Source organism: Microcaecilia unicolor, chromosome 6 (genome assembly GCF_901765095.1).
Source record: "Microcaecilia unicolor chromosome 6, aMicUni1.1, whole genome shotgun sequence".
In the NCBI taxonomy this organism is placed as follows: Eukaryota; Metazoa; Chordata; class Amphibia; order Gymnophiona; family Siphonopidae; genus Microcaecilia; species Microcaecilia unicolor.
In genome coordinates this window covers 134,438,566-134,457,420 of record NC_044036.1, presented here as the reverse complement: position 1 = coordinate 134,457,420, position 18,855 = coordinate 134,438,566, and the positions used below count along the sequence as shown (strand labels likewise).

At 47.8% G+C, this 18,855-nt stretch overlaps 1 protein-coding gene across 3 annotated transcripts in view; it reads right to left on the bottom strand.

The window, feature by feature from the left end:
* ALDH1L1 (aldehyde dehydrogenase 1 family member L1) overlaps positions 1–18,855 on the bottom strand; it is a 139,938-nt gene that overhangs the window by 41,171 nt on the left and 79,912 nt on the right. For 2 of the 3 annotated variants that reach the window (XM_030205706.1, XM_030205703.1), the window contains exons 2-6: positions 5,321–5,460; positions 4,988–5,222; positions 3,531–3,696; positions 2,717–2,818; positions 942–1,031 (exon numbers count right to left, since the gene is read on the bottom strand). In XM_030205706.1, coding sequence (XP_030061566.1) covers positions 942–1,031; positions 2,717–2,818; positions 3,531–3,696; positions 4,988–5,222; positions 5,321–5,447 — 720 coding nt within the window. In that variant the 5' untranslated portion in view covers positions 5,448–5,460. Of the gene's footprint in view, positions 1–941; positions 1,032–2,716; positions 2,819–3,530; positions 3,697–4,987; positions 5,223–5,320; positions 5,461–8,305; positions 8,444–18,855 lie in introns of those variants that run through there. The other variant, XM_030205705.1, reaches the window with a different exon arrangement.

Sequence of the window (18,855 nt, the reverse complement as noted above, 5' to 3'; positions counted from 1 at the left end):
GTTCTGACTGCGGTGTGTGTACAAAGCTGCCTTTTCATCTCAAGAGTCTACCACTACAGCTGGAGAAACCCGAGTTCAAATCGATAGCTGAACCTCTTCTACCAGCCAAAGTGATTACATAACCTGCTATGATGTACCTGAAATCATTTTAAGGTCAAGCACCTGTGATATGCCACAACTTTTGAAATCTGAGTAAACAGCAAGAGTATTAATGCAACAGCCAGAGTGACTCAGGACTTTTAATGATACATGAGAATGACTGAAAAGGATACTTCAGTTCTTCAACTCCTTGACAATTCTCTAACCAGCCACAAGAGGGCACTGCAAAAAGAATGGCTACCTCCCTGCTCCCCTGCCCCAGGTTATGAGAGTTACCTGGAACCTGAAAGTACTCTTCAATCTAGTTCTTGAATTTTCCAAAATATATGCCTCGAAGTGCCAAGTTACCCAGCTCCAGGTGGAGACTTTGGGACAATCCTAGATTTATGACAAATGCCATCCTGATGCATTATGGGACCCGAAGTACTACAAATCCCACACTGCTTTGGGACTTAAGTTCAAAACCAGGACAGGCCAAAAAGTCTCCAGCCTGGAACTAGGTAACTTAGCATCTCTATATGCCCACAGCATGTCTGCCTATAAGTGACATGATTTAAATAAAAACCTGCTTTGCACAGAGATTGAGAAAATTAACATATTTATTTAGAAAATCAAGTTTAATCTGGGAGTGAGATTTTTAAACCAGTCCTGGATTTCTAACATTTCCATCCTGATGCATTATGGGACCTGCAATGCTGACATCAATGGTTGGAATAAAAACCTGGACTGGCAACTCTGAAACTTGGCACATCTGCAGCTAGGCAGAACTTAGTAGGACACTTTGCAGATCCAGCGAATTTGCTTCTGCCCCCACCCCCACACCAAGGATTAAAAGTACGCACCTGACCATCAAACTCAGCCCAAGCTCCGGGAATCTTGTCATTCCCTCGGATCCAGTTGTGAATTCCTTCCACTGGTTGGTCCCAGTTAATCTGTGGGAAACACCACACAGGATCACTGGAAACCCTTTATTTACCAGGTGCCAGTATTTTCTGCTAGAGAAAAAGGGTCTGTGATTCATTCTGCACCACTCAGCCAGGCTGGTTTATTTCTTAACTACAGCTGTAAAACATTTGCAGCTAAATTACAAAGTGGCAGCCATAAAATAATCTAGTTATCAATGAATAAATCTATAACTGCGGAGGTTATCAGAGGTCAGGTTACATCATGATTTAATCAGGAACTGAAGTAAAAAAAAAATAGGAGGAAATATTTTTTCACTCGAAGAATAGTTAAGCTCTGGAACTCATTGCCAAAGGATGTGGTAACAGCGATTAGAGTACCTGGGTTTAAAAAAGGTTTGGACAAGTTCCTGGAGGAAATGTCTATAGTCATAGAGAAACACTGCTTGCCCTGGGATTGGTAGCATGGAATGTTGCTACTATTTGGGTTTCTGCCTGGTACTTGTAACCTGAATTGGCCACTGTTGGAAGCAGTATGGGCTATTCTTATGTTCTTGCTTCTCCACCCCCCCCCCCCCCCCCCCACAAGAAGCAAGTTCTCATTTTATGAAGGTTACAGGAGAGTCTTTGTCAATCAGATACATTTCCAAGTAAAAGACACTACTTCTCTCTTCTTTACCTCTCCCCCTCCCCCCTGAAAAATACGAATGATCACTGCCAATACGTAGGGGATCCCAAGCAAGCAGGAAATTAACAGTACCCTTCCTGGGTACTGTCTCAAATTAAGAAAGCATTTCAATAAGTTGGCGCCTCATTTTAGGTGCCCCTATGCCATGCGCTGAGCACTAATTCCCTAATGGTATATGGGCCCACTTCAGCCAGTATAGACTAGTAGTACTGCCACGCCTTATCTTAGGCACGAACACTTGCGCCATGTCAACGGCTAGTATAAGTGCACCAAGTGATGGGCATAACTCACAGTATTGTATAATTTATGCGCATTACTTGATGCCACACCCTTGCCCTACCCATGCTCCGCCTACCTTGGAGTTATGCATTATAGCACTGAGGTGGTTTTTGATAGCACAACACCTAGTGAACTTCTTCATGACACCGGCAATGAAAGGTGCCTTTGACATGTGTAAGTGACCTGTAATTCTAGACAGGAGCTTACAGAACGACTTCCTACAGCAAAGCCTAAAGCGAGCAAAAGAATCCAACTCAACCGGTTCCTGATAAGGGAGCAGATTCATCTGCACAGTTATGGGAGTCTTTCCTTCAGCTGCCTTAAGGGTGATCTGCAAATATATTTTTGCTCTGGAAGCAGGCTTTACCTTTTATATCTGTAAGAGAGAGGAAACTGAAATATATATAGCAGGTTTTCCTCTCCTTCCTCCCGAGTACTGTCACCCGAAGGGAGTGATATCTCAGCAGAGATCTGAACCTCGTCCCATCCCAAGAACACCCAGAATCCACATGTCTTTTTGTCAAAACATATGAAATATTTACTGTGCTATCTATTTCTGAAGAAATAGTTGCAGATGACTTGTAATAAAAATGAATTTAACAGTGATACTTTGCTCACTGCTGAGGGGATTCATGCAAATTGTGGCTACTTCCACAGTTATTTAGCCTGGGTTAATAGTAGCAAGAAATCTAAAAGCGTGAGAATATTCAGGATGCTTGGGGGGGGGGGGGGGGAGGGAAGGAAGCACCTTGGCAGTCTCCTTCTTCTGAATTGGATCGTACGTGGCACCTTCCGTGGGCTGAGGAATCCTGGGAGCAGTGCCTCCATCAATCAACTTCACAGCTTCCACCTAGACACCAAGGACAAGCCAGTCACAGGTCACAGTTTCTCTAGCCTGGTAAAGACAGAGCCACCCTCCTACTCCAGGTACTTCCCATGTCTGCAGACAAAACAACATCCACAACCCTCAACTACAACCTCTTCCTAACCCCCCCCCCCCCCCCCCCAATAACCCAGGGCCACTGAGAGACTGGGCCGAGCCCGGGACAAGGCCGCCCCCGGGCCCCCGGCCCTGCCCCCACTGCCACCCCCCAGGTTGTCGTCGTCGGCGCCACAGTCCCACCCACCTCCGCCACCGGGCCGGGCCCCTTCCACCCAAACCCCCGCCAGCAGAAGTGCTGTCTTCTGACTCTGGCGTGCGCGGCCCACACAGACGCGCTCCTCTCAGCTGATCTTCACTGTACTCTGCAGGGCTTCTGTGCATCTGACGTCCTGCACGTCAGACGCACAGACGCCGGAGTCAGAACAGAAGACAGCACTTCTGCTGGCAGGGGTTCGGGTGGAAGGGGCCCGGTGGTGGGTGGGACTGCGGTGCCAGGTCCCCTTGGAGGCCTGGGCCCCGGGAATTTTGTCGCCCCTGTCCCCCCCTCTCGGCGGCCCTGCAATAACCTCAGCTGTACAGCACATGTTCTTCAGTGGAACACTAATACCAGTCTATGAGGTAATCTGATGCTGCTTTATCCCAAAGCTGAGCCCCGTATGTGCTGGCCGCTGGGTCTCACCATGCTTTTCACTCCTTCAGGGAACAGGAACCTGTTGTACAGTGTATTGACAGTGTCGTCCGGATACACTTCACACTCTCTCTGTAGCAGGATCGCCCCTGTGTCCAGCCCGTCATCTGCCCAAAACACAGTGAAGCCCCCTACCTTATCCCCATGGATCAGCGTCCTGGAAGGAGAAACAGAAGCCTGACATAGACATAAGGAACCCCATATCCTGGGCTCTATTTACCAGTAATAGATATTGAGTGCATTTCCATCATGACACTGATAGGAGATTAAGATCCTGCACCATTAAGAAACACCAGTCATGCTTTTCATTTTTATACTTTTCACAAGCATTTTACAGACTAATTCTACGATTATTTCTATCTGCTAACAAGTACCTTCTGCGTTCTCTACTTTAGGATCAAGCTAGGAGACGCTTGGGCTAGGATTTGCATCAAGCATATAGAAAAGTTACAAACATATATTTTAGACACTCAGAGAAAATGGATTTTAAAGTATTATTGAGTAGTTTCAACTTCCCAAGCATCACCTGTGCTTTTCCCCTGAATGCCTTTGGACTTCATGTTCAATTAGGGGGTAACTTTCAAACAAAGTACATGTGTGATGTCTGTAGATACTTTTCTTCCAAAAGGAAAAATTATCTCAGCTAGGGGAGGAGAGGTTAAGCAAATCCTGCTACAGTATGTGCAGCCAGTGTCGTTCCTTGTGTCTGTGACTAGGGATAAGAATCTCAGCTAGGGGAGGAGAGGATAAACAAGTCCTGCTACAGTATATGCAGCTGGTGCTATTATTATTATTATTATTTATTGCATTTGTATCCCACATGTTCCCACCTATTTGCAGGCTCACTGTGGCTTACAGAGTCCTGTTATGGCATTGTCATTCCAGGATATCAGATACAATTAATGATATAAAAGGTTGAGTCAAGGAAAAGAGTTAGACGGATAAGTAAAGAAGGTAAACTTTCATGACTGGGGTGGGTTGGCGAGGTGGTTTAGTAAGGCTATGGGTTCTCTTTGTAGGCCTTGTTGAAGAGACATGTCTTCAGAGATTTACGAAAGTTGGTTATTTCGTCAATAGTTTTCAAGGCAGTAGGTAGTGCATTCCACAACTGCGTGCTCGTGTTAGTCCTTTGTTACTTGAACATTTTATTTTCTACAATTCTTTAAGTGTTTGTTACTGAATATTTTGTTTATTTTGTGTAATTCTTTTAAGTGTTTGTTATTGAACATTTTTGTTTATTGTGTGCAATTATTTTAAGTGTTTGTTATTGAACATTTTGTTTATTTTCTGCTATTTTGTGTATTTTTTTAGAATAGACTTTTGTACAGGCATACTGCTGTGTACATTCATGATGTATCTATTAATGATCTTACCACAGTAATGGTCTTATGCCGGTTAGGTAAATGTGGTGGTTGAGGTTAGGGGAGACTGGGTTTTTTTCCCCTTACCAGTTGATGGCTGATGCCCCTCTGTGACGGGGCAGAATGGAGGGATGATATATGATAGAACCGTGCTTGGGCGAATCGATGACCTCCATAGGAATGAACTGAGAGCAGAAGGGGAGCACGTTCAGCTCAGCCCCCACAGAGCGATACTTCTCTACTACTTCTGGAATGGCCTGGCCTTTCAGCCTCCATCGGGGGAACTTAAACACTGGCACCCCGTCTTTCTCTGCCTCTTTAGCTGTGTTGGAAACATGAAGCAAACAAACAGAAGTGGAGACCTCTGATGAACCAGAAAAGCAGCTCCCCCACCTCCCCTTGACTGATTTTATGACTTACCAAGAGGGTCGGCCTTGCCATCCTTGTCTGGAATAGTGAACACACCTACTACCTGGTGTCCGTCCTTTTGAAGCGCCTTATAGACCTCTTGTCCAAACAGGCTCTGGCCAATCACTGCTATCTTCATTCTATTCACTGGCCTGCAGGGATGAATTGCAAGACCTAATGTAATCATTACATCCTGCTCAAACCATAGAACCAGGATCTCTACCACAGGCTACTAACACCATCCACTGACATCGCTTCCTTCCTTAACACATTTTATGGTGAGAATACTAAAAGGGAACTTTAAAACAATACAGGAACCTAAGACCTTTGAAGTCAAATGATTAAATATTTTGACACCCACCAGACAGGAGTTAACAACGATCTGGGTTTTCTAGTCCATTATAAACCATACAGTTCTACTGCTTTGTCACCCTCCTATCTCCATGCATATCTCCCTGTCCCTTATCCAACCCACCCTTATCCTGTTAGACTGTCACTGAAATGCTTTGATGTTTCACTTATATATACTGTCATCTAGCAACATTTGCTTATTTCTGATCTGACAAAGGGCTACCTTTGAAAGCTAATCAAAAAATGTATTAAGTTAGTCCAATAAAAAAGGCACCATCTTATTTTCTTTTCCATGTTTTATTTTATTCTATTTCTATTGATTTCCTTAACACTGGAATTGCAAGCTTTCATTCTAAATGCCACCTCAGTGACCTATTTCCCTGTTCATCTTAACCTGTTCAATCTTAAATCCTGACTTCCTGTTGCTGCAACATTTTAGGTAACTACAGCTTTCAGTGCACAAAAACTGGATTTAAAACGAGAGAACAGTGAACGGATGAATTGAATTAAATCCTGTCAAGGATAAGTTTCTAACAAGGGCATAGACTTTCAGCCTTTTTGGTGCAGGAGAAAACAGATTCTTGCATGTTGTAATCTCTTTTACCAAACAGTAAGAATTATCAAGCAATCAGGCATGTGAACTTTCAAGACCACTGAGAAACCTATGTGGCCACAAAGGCTCATGGATGTCATTTTTTCAACATTTCTTCTATGGCTCTACATTTGCCAGTGTAATGCTGGAAAAAATGTTCCCATGATATACATCTTGTATCTACCAAAGACTAAAAATCAAAGGTTCTGACTTATTCTGCTTAGGACATTAAGTAGACGTAAAAAGTTAAATTCACTACAGTGCAGGACCACCTTAGTATGCAATAACATTCATCAGAGTGCATTATTTACTGCAGGGTCTGTTTTATGCACTGGGACCTATTTACCAGTAAGGAGTGCTAATGCGATAGCGCTCTGTAGTAAATCTAGCTAAAGCCACTGCTTTTTACCAGTTGAAACTGCTGAAGGAAGAAGATCCCCAGCTGCAACAACATGTTATTCTGATTCAAGAAACTTTATTGCTCTGACAATCTGTCATGTTGCCAAAGTAATAAAGTACAAGAAGAAAAATATCAATAACAGAAAAGCCAGCTGCAGGATGTTGGTGAGGGTCAGGATGTTGGTGAGGGTCAGTACCGTCCCTGGTCAGATCATGTTTCTGGCCTACTCAGAGGACAGTATTTTGCTGCTGAGGCTGCTGTTTCTCCAAGATTATACTGAGCTTTTCCTCTCATCTTTGGGAAAAATGATTCATTTTTTGAAGAACCTTAGCTCACTCTCAGCAGGGAGAAGAGTCCTATGTGAGCCAATCATAACCAGCCTCTTAGGAGGTGTGCCCAATCAGCATGAAGTATGCAAATAACTCATTGTACCTAAGGTCACTCAAAGTCAGTTTATGAGACTGATATACAGCAGGATCTGAGTACAAAAATAGTGATCAGACCCTCCTCCCCTTTCACGCCCAGTGTGCACACACTATTGTTCTATATCCCATATTCCCTATACACTGCAGGGAGCACAGTCCTTTCCCACCCGCACTCACCCCTACACCTGCTGCCTTTCCCCAATCCCTCACTCACCCCACAAAGGTATGAGCCCTCCCCCTTTCCCTATCAGGGCCGGTGGAAGAGTGTTGGGTACCCTAACCTTCATCCTCATGCCCCCCACCCCAATTAATTTCAAGGTCCCTAGGTCGATAATCATGATCACCCTACAATTCTATAAAAATACATAATTAAAACATCATATTGTAAATATTAAACTTTGTTTTACAGACATAAGTGTGCACTGATGGTTCTTTGAGTTTGCCTGTGACTTACTGGACCTGCTTTTCACTGCTCCCTATTAGCTGCTGCTCAAGGTGATCACCAAGTTTTTCCTATTGGTTCTCTGCTCACCCCACAGGGGCATCACTAGCTTTCCCCATCCTAGACTCATCCTGCACAGTCACAAACGTCCCCTCACCCCCCCCCCCCCCCCCAATTTAATTATCCTGCAAGAGACACCAACCTTCTCCATCCCACATTCACCCTACTTTGGCACTCACCCTCCTACTACCTTTTCTCACCCACCCACCCACCCACCCACCCACATAAGTCACCCCCCTCGCACACACCTTTCAAGTGACACTAACCGTCTTCATTCATCCCATAGATGCACACACCAGCCCTCCCCCTCATCCAGCATGGGAACTATCTTTTCCCATCTACCTTTTTTCATACACAGATGCACAAACCGACCCTTTCCCACCCTCACTCATATTCCCCCGGCCGCTTAAAATTGTCTTCGTCCCAACTGTCCCGGCACAACCCTTGCCTGCCAATCGCTACTGAAATTTATTTTGCAGGCATTTAATGATCCCTGTCCAGGAACAACCCTGCAAGCTTGCAGAACCCACTGGGGCGAAGCCCTCGAACCTGGAAGCCTCAATTCTTAACCCGAATCAGTGAGTCGCAGCCGAGATCATCCGTTAAACCGAGAGAAAGAAATGTAGCAGCCCTCCGGGCCCGGACGCTCACTATACACGGGTTATTCCGGGCTCAGCTCTAGAAACGGATCTGGCGACGGGCAGGAATTCACCAGTTTGCGGCTTACCTGGTCCTGAACGCGGAGCTGGAATGTGAATCGGAGCAGAAGCGGAGTCACTCTTATTAGGAGAGAGGCAACTTCAGGTCCTGGGACTTGGGTTAAAAGCTCAGCAAGCATTGCGGCTGGGAGCGGGAGGGGGTGTTTGGGTTTGGGAGTTGGAGTAAGGTGGAGTCTAATGTAAAAAAAAAAAAAAAATCCTTGAGCTTTGTTGCAATTACTAACATATCAGATCATAATCTAGAAAGAATCAAATGAGCCATATCTCCTTTTTCGAGCCCTTAAGGACCGGTGCCAGAGCCAGGCTGGAGCTGGTTTCCACCCTTCACCCACTCCCCATTTCCTCAGGAGTTGCAGGGAGCTATCATTTTGACTGTACAGAGATCAGTATTTAGAAGACCACCTACTCTCGGTTTTTTTTTTCCCCAGAAGCATTTTGCCACAGACACACAGATGGAGGTTAGTAGGAGGGTACAGAGGAAGATTTGTGTTTTTTAGACATAGGATTAAAAGACAATCCACTTACATTCATGGAAATAAAAGTCAAACAAGCTGTAGATGAAAAGCCTTGTTATTGGGGTCTGTAGCACATGTTGCCAAGACTTAAGAGGAAAAGGTAAGGCTGGGTTTGTGAGACTGATCTCAGTTTATTTATTTATTTGTATCCCACATTTTCCCACCAATTTGCAGGCTCATTGTGGCTTGCGGTTGCCATTTCCGGGTAACAGAATTACAAATGGTATTGCGTTAAGGTGCATATATACATGGTAACATATATGGAACAGATCATGATATATATATATATATATATATATATATATATATATATATATATATATACCATGTGCATATATACATTGTAAAGAAGAATACATTATGGTATTGCAAGAAGGTTCTTGATCATTAATAGCAAAGAGGTTAAGCAGTCATGCGATAAAAGTTCGGTTTTGTATAGATCGTGTATAATGTTATTATTTAGCATTTAAGATGGATGTTTATGGTGTGCCTTCTTGAAAAGATCTGTTTTCAGTAGCCTTCGGAAGATGGTTAGGTCTTGTGTTGTTTTTATGGCCTTCGGTAGTGCGTTCCATAGCTGCATGCAGATGTACGAGAAACTGGTCGCGTATGTGGATTTGTATTTTAGCCCTTTACAGTTAGGATAGTGGAGATTGAGGAATGTGCGTAATGATCTTTTTGCACCAGTAGGTTTGATGTAGTACCTCTACTGTGTCAAAAGCCAGTGCACTAACCCGCTCATTCTTCACCTGTAAGCTGCCCATTTCCAGTCCCATAACCTGATCATTCTCCACCTGTAACCTTATGGGACAGGAAATGGGCAGGTTACAGGTGGAGAATGGGTGGGTTATAGGAAGGAAACGGGCAGGTTAGAGGTAGAAAATGGGTGGGTTATAGGACAAGAAACGGGCAGGTTACAGGTGGAAAATGGGTGGGTTATAGGACAGGAAATGGGCAGGTTACAGGTGGAAAATGGGTGGGTTATACGACAGAAAATGGGCAGTTTACAGGTGGAAAATGAGTGGGTTATAGGACAAGAAATGGGCAGGTTACAGGTGGAAAATGGGTGGGTTATAGCAGGACAGGAAATGGGCTGGTTACAGGTGGAAAATGGGTGTGGATTTCACACTGCAGTTTAGTGCACAGAACATAACCACACACTGTCTTCACTCTTCAGTTACCACCTCAATAGGAGATGTTAACTGCACCAGTGCTAATTGCAAGGGTATGATGTAAAGAACATTTCCATGCAGTAACTGCACGAGGACACGTGAGCAGTCATAACGGTTACTGCACAACTTATCACGCATTCATTTTTGTATTTAACATTCAGTAAAATAAACCACAGTTCAGTAAACAGGCACCTATGATTTTCTCCCACAGACCCTGGATATGAAAGAAAGTCTTAGTAAATCAGCCCTCACCCCGATATGTGATCAGAATTGTAACGTAAAGGTGGATTCCTTAATGTTCTGAAATCAATGTCTCTGTGCACGTTGCATGATCTTTTTATACCCCATAAGGTATTTTGGGACACAGTGCAGAGCTGCTGTAATTCTTGTTTCCTGTGCTGATCTGTTTCCAAAGCTCCTTTTAGCATCAGAGAACAGTTTTGTCTTGCTGAGTGAAATCACTGTTCTTAGGGTCACCCAAACTGAGGTCATTGCCTCAGCCACACTAACACTTTAATCAGCAATTGGGTGCTATGCCAGAAGTTATCTATTGATAGGTGAGTTGATGGCACTCAAGGTCAGGCTTGGCCTAATCTAAGGTGAACTTTTGTTCTGAGTGTAAGATCCTGAGCGCAGAAAGACCTGGGACCATTCCAGGTGCCATCAGCTCTGAAGATTCCCTTTCCCATGTCAAGCTTTTTTCTGGAAGCCTCTTCTCTTGCTGTGTTGCATAAAAGAGATCAAAGAGCAGAAGGCTTTATTTTATTCTATTTCTATTGATTTCCTTAACACTGGAATTGCAAGCTTTCATTCTAAATGCCACCTCAGTGACCTATTTCCCTGTTCATCTTAACCTGTTCAATCTTAAATCCTGACTTCCTGTTGCTGCAACATTTTAGGTAACTACAGCTTTCTGTGCACAAAAACTGGATTTAATGTAACTCATTCAGAGCCACTACTGAAAAGGAAGGCGCTTAAATCTAAAAAAATAAACAAAGACTTTATTTATCTCCAGACTAGCTCTGTGGAATTCCCTTACTTTGGTGTTGCTATTTAATCTTTCATTCAAAACGTAAAGCTTTATTTTTCAGACAAGTTTTCAATTATAGGTGGCCAGACTGGGGTTACTACAGCTTGCTTTTCAACAAAGTCATTCATATTAATGTTTAGGAATGGGTTGTTTGGAGGTGCTGTTTGTAATTGTTTTATATTTTTTTTATGTGATGATGGGACATGGAATGGGCAGGTTAGAGGTCCACCCACCAGTCAGGTGCACCAATGGTCTAGCTGGTGGGATTCACAAGCCCCGCCAGCTGAAGGAATCCTGAGCTGCACTCAGTCACTAAACTGCGACACTCAGCGGCAACATGTTGGTGCCACAACGCTGTCATCACGAGCAGATTTGGTTCTCAGGATGCCGGCCTCAGCTGCTCAATGCACTACCTCTGAATGTTGTACTTTAGTGACTGTACAACAAAACAAGACACTCTCATGTAATGGCAAAAAATAGTAGTTTCAACAATAGACTATGGATTCTGTGGAGTGCATCTATTTTAAAGGGAATTAAGGGAAAAGCCTCTGAATTTAACCCAATCTCCAACCCAAGGTAAAATTATGTATAATCATACCTGATAATTTTCTTTCCATTAATCATAGCTGATCAATCCATAGACTGGTGGGTTGTGTCCATCTACCAGCAGGTGGAGATAGAGAGCAAACTTTTGCCTCCCTATATGTGGTCATGTGCTGCCGGAAACTCCTCAGTATGTCGATATCAAAGCTCCATCCGCAGGACTCAGCACTTAGAGAATTACACCCACGAAGGGACACTCTGCCCAGCTCACCACCGCCGAAACGGGGGAGGGGAATTAACCCAGCTCATCACCACACAAGTGGGGGAGGGGAATCCGTCCAGCTCATCCCCGCGGAGCGGGGGAGGGACACCACACCCGCCGATGCGGGGGGATCTGGCTTATCCTGCAACCGCAACCGCGGGAGGAGCTGACTGACCCTAACACCGCCGAAGCGGGAGGGGTACAAAGCTGCCCTACAGCCGCACGAAGCGGGAGGGAGTGCCGGCAGAATTTTAAGTCTCAATCCAGCCCCGTAAAACGGAGGGGAGAGGAATGCAGCAGCTCACTGTAACACAAACTCGTCTTAACTCTTGAAGAATCCAAGTGAAAAAACTTGAACACGAAGTCTTTCTGAAGTAACTGAAGACTAAACTTGAACCTGAAATGCAACCAGAATAAAAACAGTACAGATATCTGGGAGGGGCTATGGATTGATCAGCTATGATTAATGGAAAGAAAATTATCAGGTATGATTATACATAATTTTACCTTCCATATCATCAAGCTGATCAATCCATAGACTGGTGGGATGTACCGAAGCAGTACTCACCCAGGGCGGGACATTGAAATCCCTGACCTCAACACTGAAGCTCCAAACCGGGCCTCCGCCCGTGCAGCCACAGTCAAACGGTAATGCTTGGAGAATGTATGAGCCGAAGCCCAAGTTGCCGCCTTGCATATCTCTCCAAGGAGACGGATCCGGCCTCTGCCATCGAGGCCGCCTGAGCTCTCGTGGAGTGAGCCTTCAGCTGGATAGGCGGCACCTTCCCCGCGGCCACATAAGCCGCTGCAATGGCTTCCTTGACCCATCTTGCCACTGTAGGCTTAGCAGCCTGCAGACCCTTACGAGGACCTGCAAACAGGACAAACAGATGATCCGAATTCCGGAAATCATTGGTCACTTCCAAGTATCTGATGATGACTCGTCTCACATCCAGATATTTAAGAGCAGAGTACTCCTCTGGGTAGTCCTCCCTACGAAAGGAAGGGAGACAGAGCTGCTGATTCACATGGAAGCGAGAAAAAATCTTGGGCAGGAAGGAAGGCACTGTGCGAATAGTCACTCCTGCCTCAGTGAACTGCAGAAAAGGCTCTCGACATGAGAGCGCCTGGAGCTCGGAAACTCTTCTGGCTGAAGCGATAGCCACCAAAAAGACTGCTTTCAACGTCAGGTCTTTCAGAGATGCCCTCGACAAGGGTTCAAAAGGCGGCTTCTGCAATGCTCTTAGTACCAGGTTGAGATTCCACGCAGGCACCACTGAGTGCAGAGGAGGGCGCAGGTGATTAACTCCCTTGAGAAAGCGCACCACATCTGGCTGCGAAGCCAGGGAAGCACCCTTCAGGCGGCCCCTGAAGCAAGCCAGAGCCGCTACCTGGACTTTAAGGGAACTGAGCGACAGGCCTTTCTCCAGACCTTCTTGCAGGAACGCCAACACTGAAGCAATTGGAGCAGTGAAGGGAGAAAGTGAGCCTGCTTCACACCACGCTGCAAAGATACGCCAAACCCTGGCGTAAGCAGTAGAAGTAGAGCGCTTCCTCGCTCTCAGCATAGTGGCGATGACCTTGTCTGAGAAGCCCTTCTTCCTCAGACGCTGCCGCTCAATAGCCAGGCCGTAAGACCAAAGGGGGAGGGATCCTCCATCACCACGGGACCCTGATGTAACAGGCCCTGCTCCACTGGCAGCCGCAGAGGATCGTCGACTGAGAGCCTGATCAAGTCCGCATACCAGGGGCGCCTGGGCCAATCCGGACCCACCAGGATTACCCTGCCGGGATGCTTTGCCACCCGGTCTAGCACCCTGCCCAACATGGGCCAGGGCGGGAACACATAGAGAAGCTCTTGTGTCGGCCACTGTTGGAGAAGAGCATCTACTCCCAGGGATCGAGGGTCCCGTCCTCTGCTGAAAAAGCGCGGCACTTGGCAATTGGCCGATGACGCCATCAGATCTAGGCTCGGCTGGCCCCAGCGCTTCGTGATTTCCAAGAACGCCTGAGCAGATAGCTGCCACTCTCCGGGCCCCAAGGTATGGCGACTGAGAAAGTCCGCCTTGACATTCATGACTCCGGCAATGTGGGCCGCTGAAAGCTGCTCCAGGTTCGCTTCCGCCCAATGGCAAAGATTCATAGCCTCCTTGGCTAGAGGGGCGCTCTTGGTACCTCCCTGGCGGTTGACATAGGCCACAGCCATGGCATTGTCCGACAGGACCCGTACAGGCTTCAACACCAGTACCGGGATGAACTCCAAAAGCGCCAACCGAATGGCTCTGAGTTCCAGGAGGTTGATAGACCACTTTGCCTCTGCAGGAGACCAGAGCCCCTGCGCTGTCCTTCCCAAGCAGTGGGCTCCCCAGCCCGACAACGAGGCGTCCGTCGTGACGACAATCCACTCTAGGGTCACCAGAGGCATTCCCGCAGACAACTTGTCTGTCTGCATCCACCAGCTCAGCGCCTTGTGCACTGCTGGGTCCAAGGGAAGGCGCACAGCATAATCCTCCGACATCGGAGTCCAGCGCTGCAGCAAAGAGTGTTGAAGTGGTCTCATATGAGCCCTGGCCCAGGGCACAACTTCCATCGTGGCCGTCATAGAGCCCAACAGCTGCACATAGTCCCAAGCCCGAAGGGGAGAGGCTACTAGGAACTGGTCCACCTGAGCCTGAAGTTTGACAATCCGATTGTCTGGCAGGAACACTCTGCCCACTTGGGTGTCGAATTGAACTCCCAGGTACTCCAGGGACTGAGTCGGGCGCAGCTGGCTCTTCTCCCAGTTGATGATCCATCCCAGGGAGCTCAAAAGAGCAACTACCCGGTCCACAGCTTTGCCGCACTCTGCATAAGAGGGGGCTCGGATCAACCAGTCGTCCAGATAAGGATGGACTTGTACCCCTTCCTTTCGTAGGAAGGCCGCGATGACCACCATTACTTTGGAAAAGGTCCGCGGAGCAGTAGCCAACCCGAAAGGGAGGGCTCTGAACTGGAAGTGTCGTCCCAGGACTGCAAAACGCAGAAAGCGTTGATGAGGAGGCCAGATGGGAATATGCAGGTACGCTTCCTTGATGTCCCAGGATGCCAGGAACTCTCCTGCCTTCACTGCCGCTATAACAGAGCGGAGAGTCTCCATGCGAAAGTGCCGCACTTTCAAGGCCCGATTGACCCCTTTGAGGTCGAGGATAGGCCGGACAGAACCTCCTTTCTTTGGTACCACAAAGTAAATGGAGTAACGTCCCTTGCCAAGCTGACTTTCTGGCACCGGAACGACCGCGCCCAGGCGGATCAGATTGTCCAAGGTCTGCTGCACTGCCACAGCTTTGACCGGAAACTTGCAGGGAGAGAGTACAAACCCGTCTTTTAAGGGTCGGCAGAACTCTAGTTTGTAGCCGTCTCTGATGACTTCCAGCACCCACGCGTCTGAAGTTATTGTGGTCCACTCGCCCAGAAACGAGGACAGCCGTCCTCCAATCTGCACTGGGGCGTGGACCAAGACCCTGTCATTGGGTACGAGACCCTGGGGGAGGACCGGAGGGAGCACCTCCGGGACGGCGGTCTCTGCGAAAGGAATGCTGCTTGGGGGAGAAATTCCTCTTGAAGGAAGAGGGGGCAGAGGAACCCGACTTGCCCGGGCGGTACCGACGGGCTTCCTGCAACCGTCCTCTGGAGGTACCGGGACGAGTACTAGCCCGAGCCCTGACCTCTGGTAATTTCTTGCCCTTAGACGTGCCGAGATCGGTCACGATTTTGTCCAGCTCGACCCCAAAGAGCAGCTTGCCTTTAAAAGGCAACCTAGCCAGGCGGGATTTAGAGGCGTGGTCAGCAGACCAATGTTTCAGCCAAAGCCACCGCCGCGCAGAGATTGTCTGAGCCATGCCTTTCGCTGAGGCCCTCAAGACATCATACAGCAAGTCTGCCAAATAGGCTAAGCCCGATTCCAGGGCCGGCCAATCAGCCCTCAAGGAATGATCCGAGGGGGAAGCCTGCTGCACCATAGTCAGGCACGCCCTGGCCACATAGGAGCCGCAAACTGAGGCCTGCAAACTTAAAGCAGCCGCCTCAAAGGACGACCTTAAGGCCGCCTCCAATCTTCTGTCTTGGGCGTCCTTTAGGGCCGTGCCACCTTCCACCGGCAACGCCGTTTTCTTAGTCACCGCAGTGATTAAAGAATCCACGGTAGGCCACAGATAGGCCTCACGTTCACTCACAGCCAAAGGATAGAGGCGGGACATAGCCCTAGCCACTTTAAGGCTCGCTTCTGGGACATCCCATTGAGCCGAAATTAAGGTGTGCATGGCATCATGCACGTGGAAGGTTCTAGGCGGGCGCTTCGTCCCCAGCATAATGGCAGAGCCAACAGGGGCTGAGGGAGAGACGTCCTCCGGAGAGGAAATCTTCAAAGTGTCCATGGCCTGTAACAACAGGTTGGGCAAATCCTCTGGGCTAAAAAGCCGCGCTGCAGAGGGGTCATCCGCTCCATCCGAGCGGGGATCCGTCTCCTCCAAGGAATCCGCAAAGGACCGTTGGGAGACCTCAGACACGCTGCCCTCATCTACATCGGAGGAGACAAATTCCTCCAAGGCCTGGGAATCAACCCGAGGGCGTTTACCTCTGGGAACCTCAACCTCTTTACCAGACGAGGGAGCAGGGGCAGCGTTGTGCATGAGGAAGGCCTGATGCAGCAGCAAAACAAACTCGGGGGAGAAACCCCCCAGACTGTGCACTTCCGCAGCCTGGGCAACAGCCCTAGACGCACCCTCAACCGGCGCTTGCAAAAGCGGGGGAGAGACATGCTGCGCATCCAAAATGGCGTCCGGCGCGAAACTCCGCGAAGGAGCCGCGCGGGAAGAACGGCTCTTAACTTTAGCCGCTTCTGTGCCGTCGCCCAAATTAAGGGCGTTCATGGCATTAATGTCTCCAACCTCAAGGGCGGCCCAAGAAGAAGCCGTCCGAGCCGCGTGGCCGGCCAAGATGGCGGAGGCGAGGAGCGGGGGATGGGCGTTTATGGCGGGAAAAACCGCCACGCCGGAGGAAGGACCGGGACATTCATCGGTCACGAAACTGTCACCCAACAAGGGCGAATCAGGCTTTAAGACCCCCGCATCCCCTCTAGAAGCGCTCAAGCGACCCGGGGAGCGACCCTTTGCGCCCTCGCCCTCCGACGCCATATGCCACGAGGAGAAAAATCGGGGAACCCCCTGCCCGCTATAAAAAGGTAAAAATTACCTGCTGTCCGCTCCGAGTTGTAACGACCTGGTGTCCCAGTGAGTAGCTGCAATAGACGCTTAAATAAACGTCGAAATAAACGCCTTTAAGGACGTTCAAAATTTTTTTTTTTTTAACGGAGCCAGCGGGAGGGGGGAGAAAAGGAGGGACCTGGCACCACCAGGTTTGCACTTGCTCAAAAGAGCCCTCAACCCCAGGCACTCAACAAAACCTAAAAATTAGGCTTGGAGGCCTAGCCAGAGCTGCTGCTGTGTGTGACCACCACCTGCTGAGATAGAGAACATACTGAGGAGTTTCCGGCAGCACATGACCACATATAGGGAGGCAAAAGTTTGCTCTCTATCTCCACCTGCTGGTAGATGGACACAACCCACCAGTCTATGGATTGATCAGCTTGATGATATGGAAGTAGTCATTTAGTAATAACAAGGGTTGAGAAAACTTCTGCTGGGAATTAAGTCATCATAGGCAAAAACCCTTTTAGTTCCAAAATGAATGAAAAGATGCTAAAAGCTCAACAGAATCAGCTCAGGAAAGTCAAAAGAATAACTTAGCTTTCAAGTGCAGATACAAAGCAACAAGTGGGTCATCGGTCAGACACACCGACTTCGGCCAAGGTTTCGCTAGTAATGCTGTATCAAGGCGTGAGTAACCTTCAAAGACAAAAAAAACGTACTTTAGTGACTGACCTCCAGATTCCTTCAGCTGCCAGGGCTTGAGGATCCCCAGCAGCTAAGGTACTTTAAAGTTAATTTTGTTGGGGGAGAGTGGGAATAGGAGAGGGGTCAGAGAAAATGGGCTATCTAGTGCCCCATTCCCCCCCCCCCCCCCAATAAAAAAAATAAACTCAGTTCTGGCTATGCCACTGTTTACAGTCTGCTACTGTGCACCAAACAGATGAATGGCAGTTCAATAGACAGGTGTCCATGTTTACATGCCACTTGTGCGAGAAAGTGAATATCTATCCACAAGAGTGCCATCAGGGTGCCTAAGCACTATAACAGTGCATGTAAGTAACAGGTAAAGGATCATGAATTTGAAACATATCAACTTTCTGTGGTGCAACCCAAACCCAATTTATATCTAGGTACTTTCAATGTCCCCAGTGGACTCACAACAATCAAAGTATTTTTTGTACCTGCGGCAACAGAGGGTTAAGTGACTGAAAGAAGGATAATTTCCACGTGCACTGCAACTTGTTTACTGAAAGCGAATGCTACATACCTGTAGAAGGTATTCTCCGAGGACAGCAGGCTGATTGTTCTCACTGATGGGTTGACGTCCTCGGCAGCCCCCTCCATCGGAAAGTTTACTAGCAAAGGCCTTTGCTAGTCCTCGCGCGCCCATGCGCACCGCGCATGCACGGCCGTCTTCCCGCTCGAAACCGGCTCGAGCCGGCCAGTCCAGTATGTAGCAAGACAATACACTTCAAGGGAAGACTCAACTCCAAAGGGGAGGCGGGCGGGTTTGTGAGAACAATCAGCCTGCTGTCCTCGGAGAATACCTTCTACAGGTATGTAGCATTCGCTTTCTCCGAGGACAAGCAGGCTGCTTGTTCTCACTGATGGGGTATCCCTAGCCCCCAGGCTCACTCAAAACAACAACCATGGTCAATTGGACCTCGCAACGGCGAGGACATAACTGAGATTGACCTAAAAAATTTACCAACTAACTGAGAGTGCAGCCTGGAACAGAACAAACAGGGCCCTCAGGGGGTGGAGTTGGATCCTAAAGCCCAAACAGGTTCTGAAGAACTGACTGCCCGAACCGACTGTCGCGTCGGGTATCCTGCTGCAGGCAGTAATGA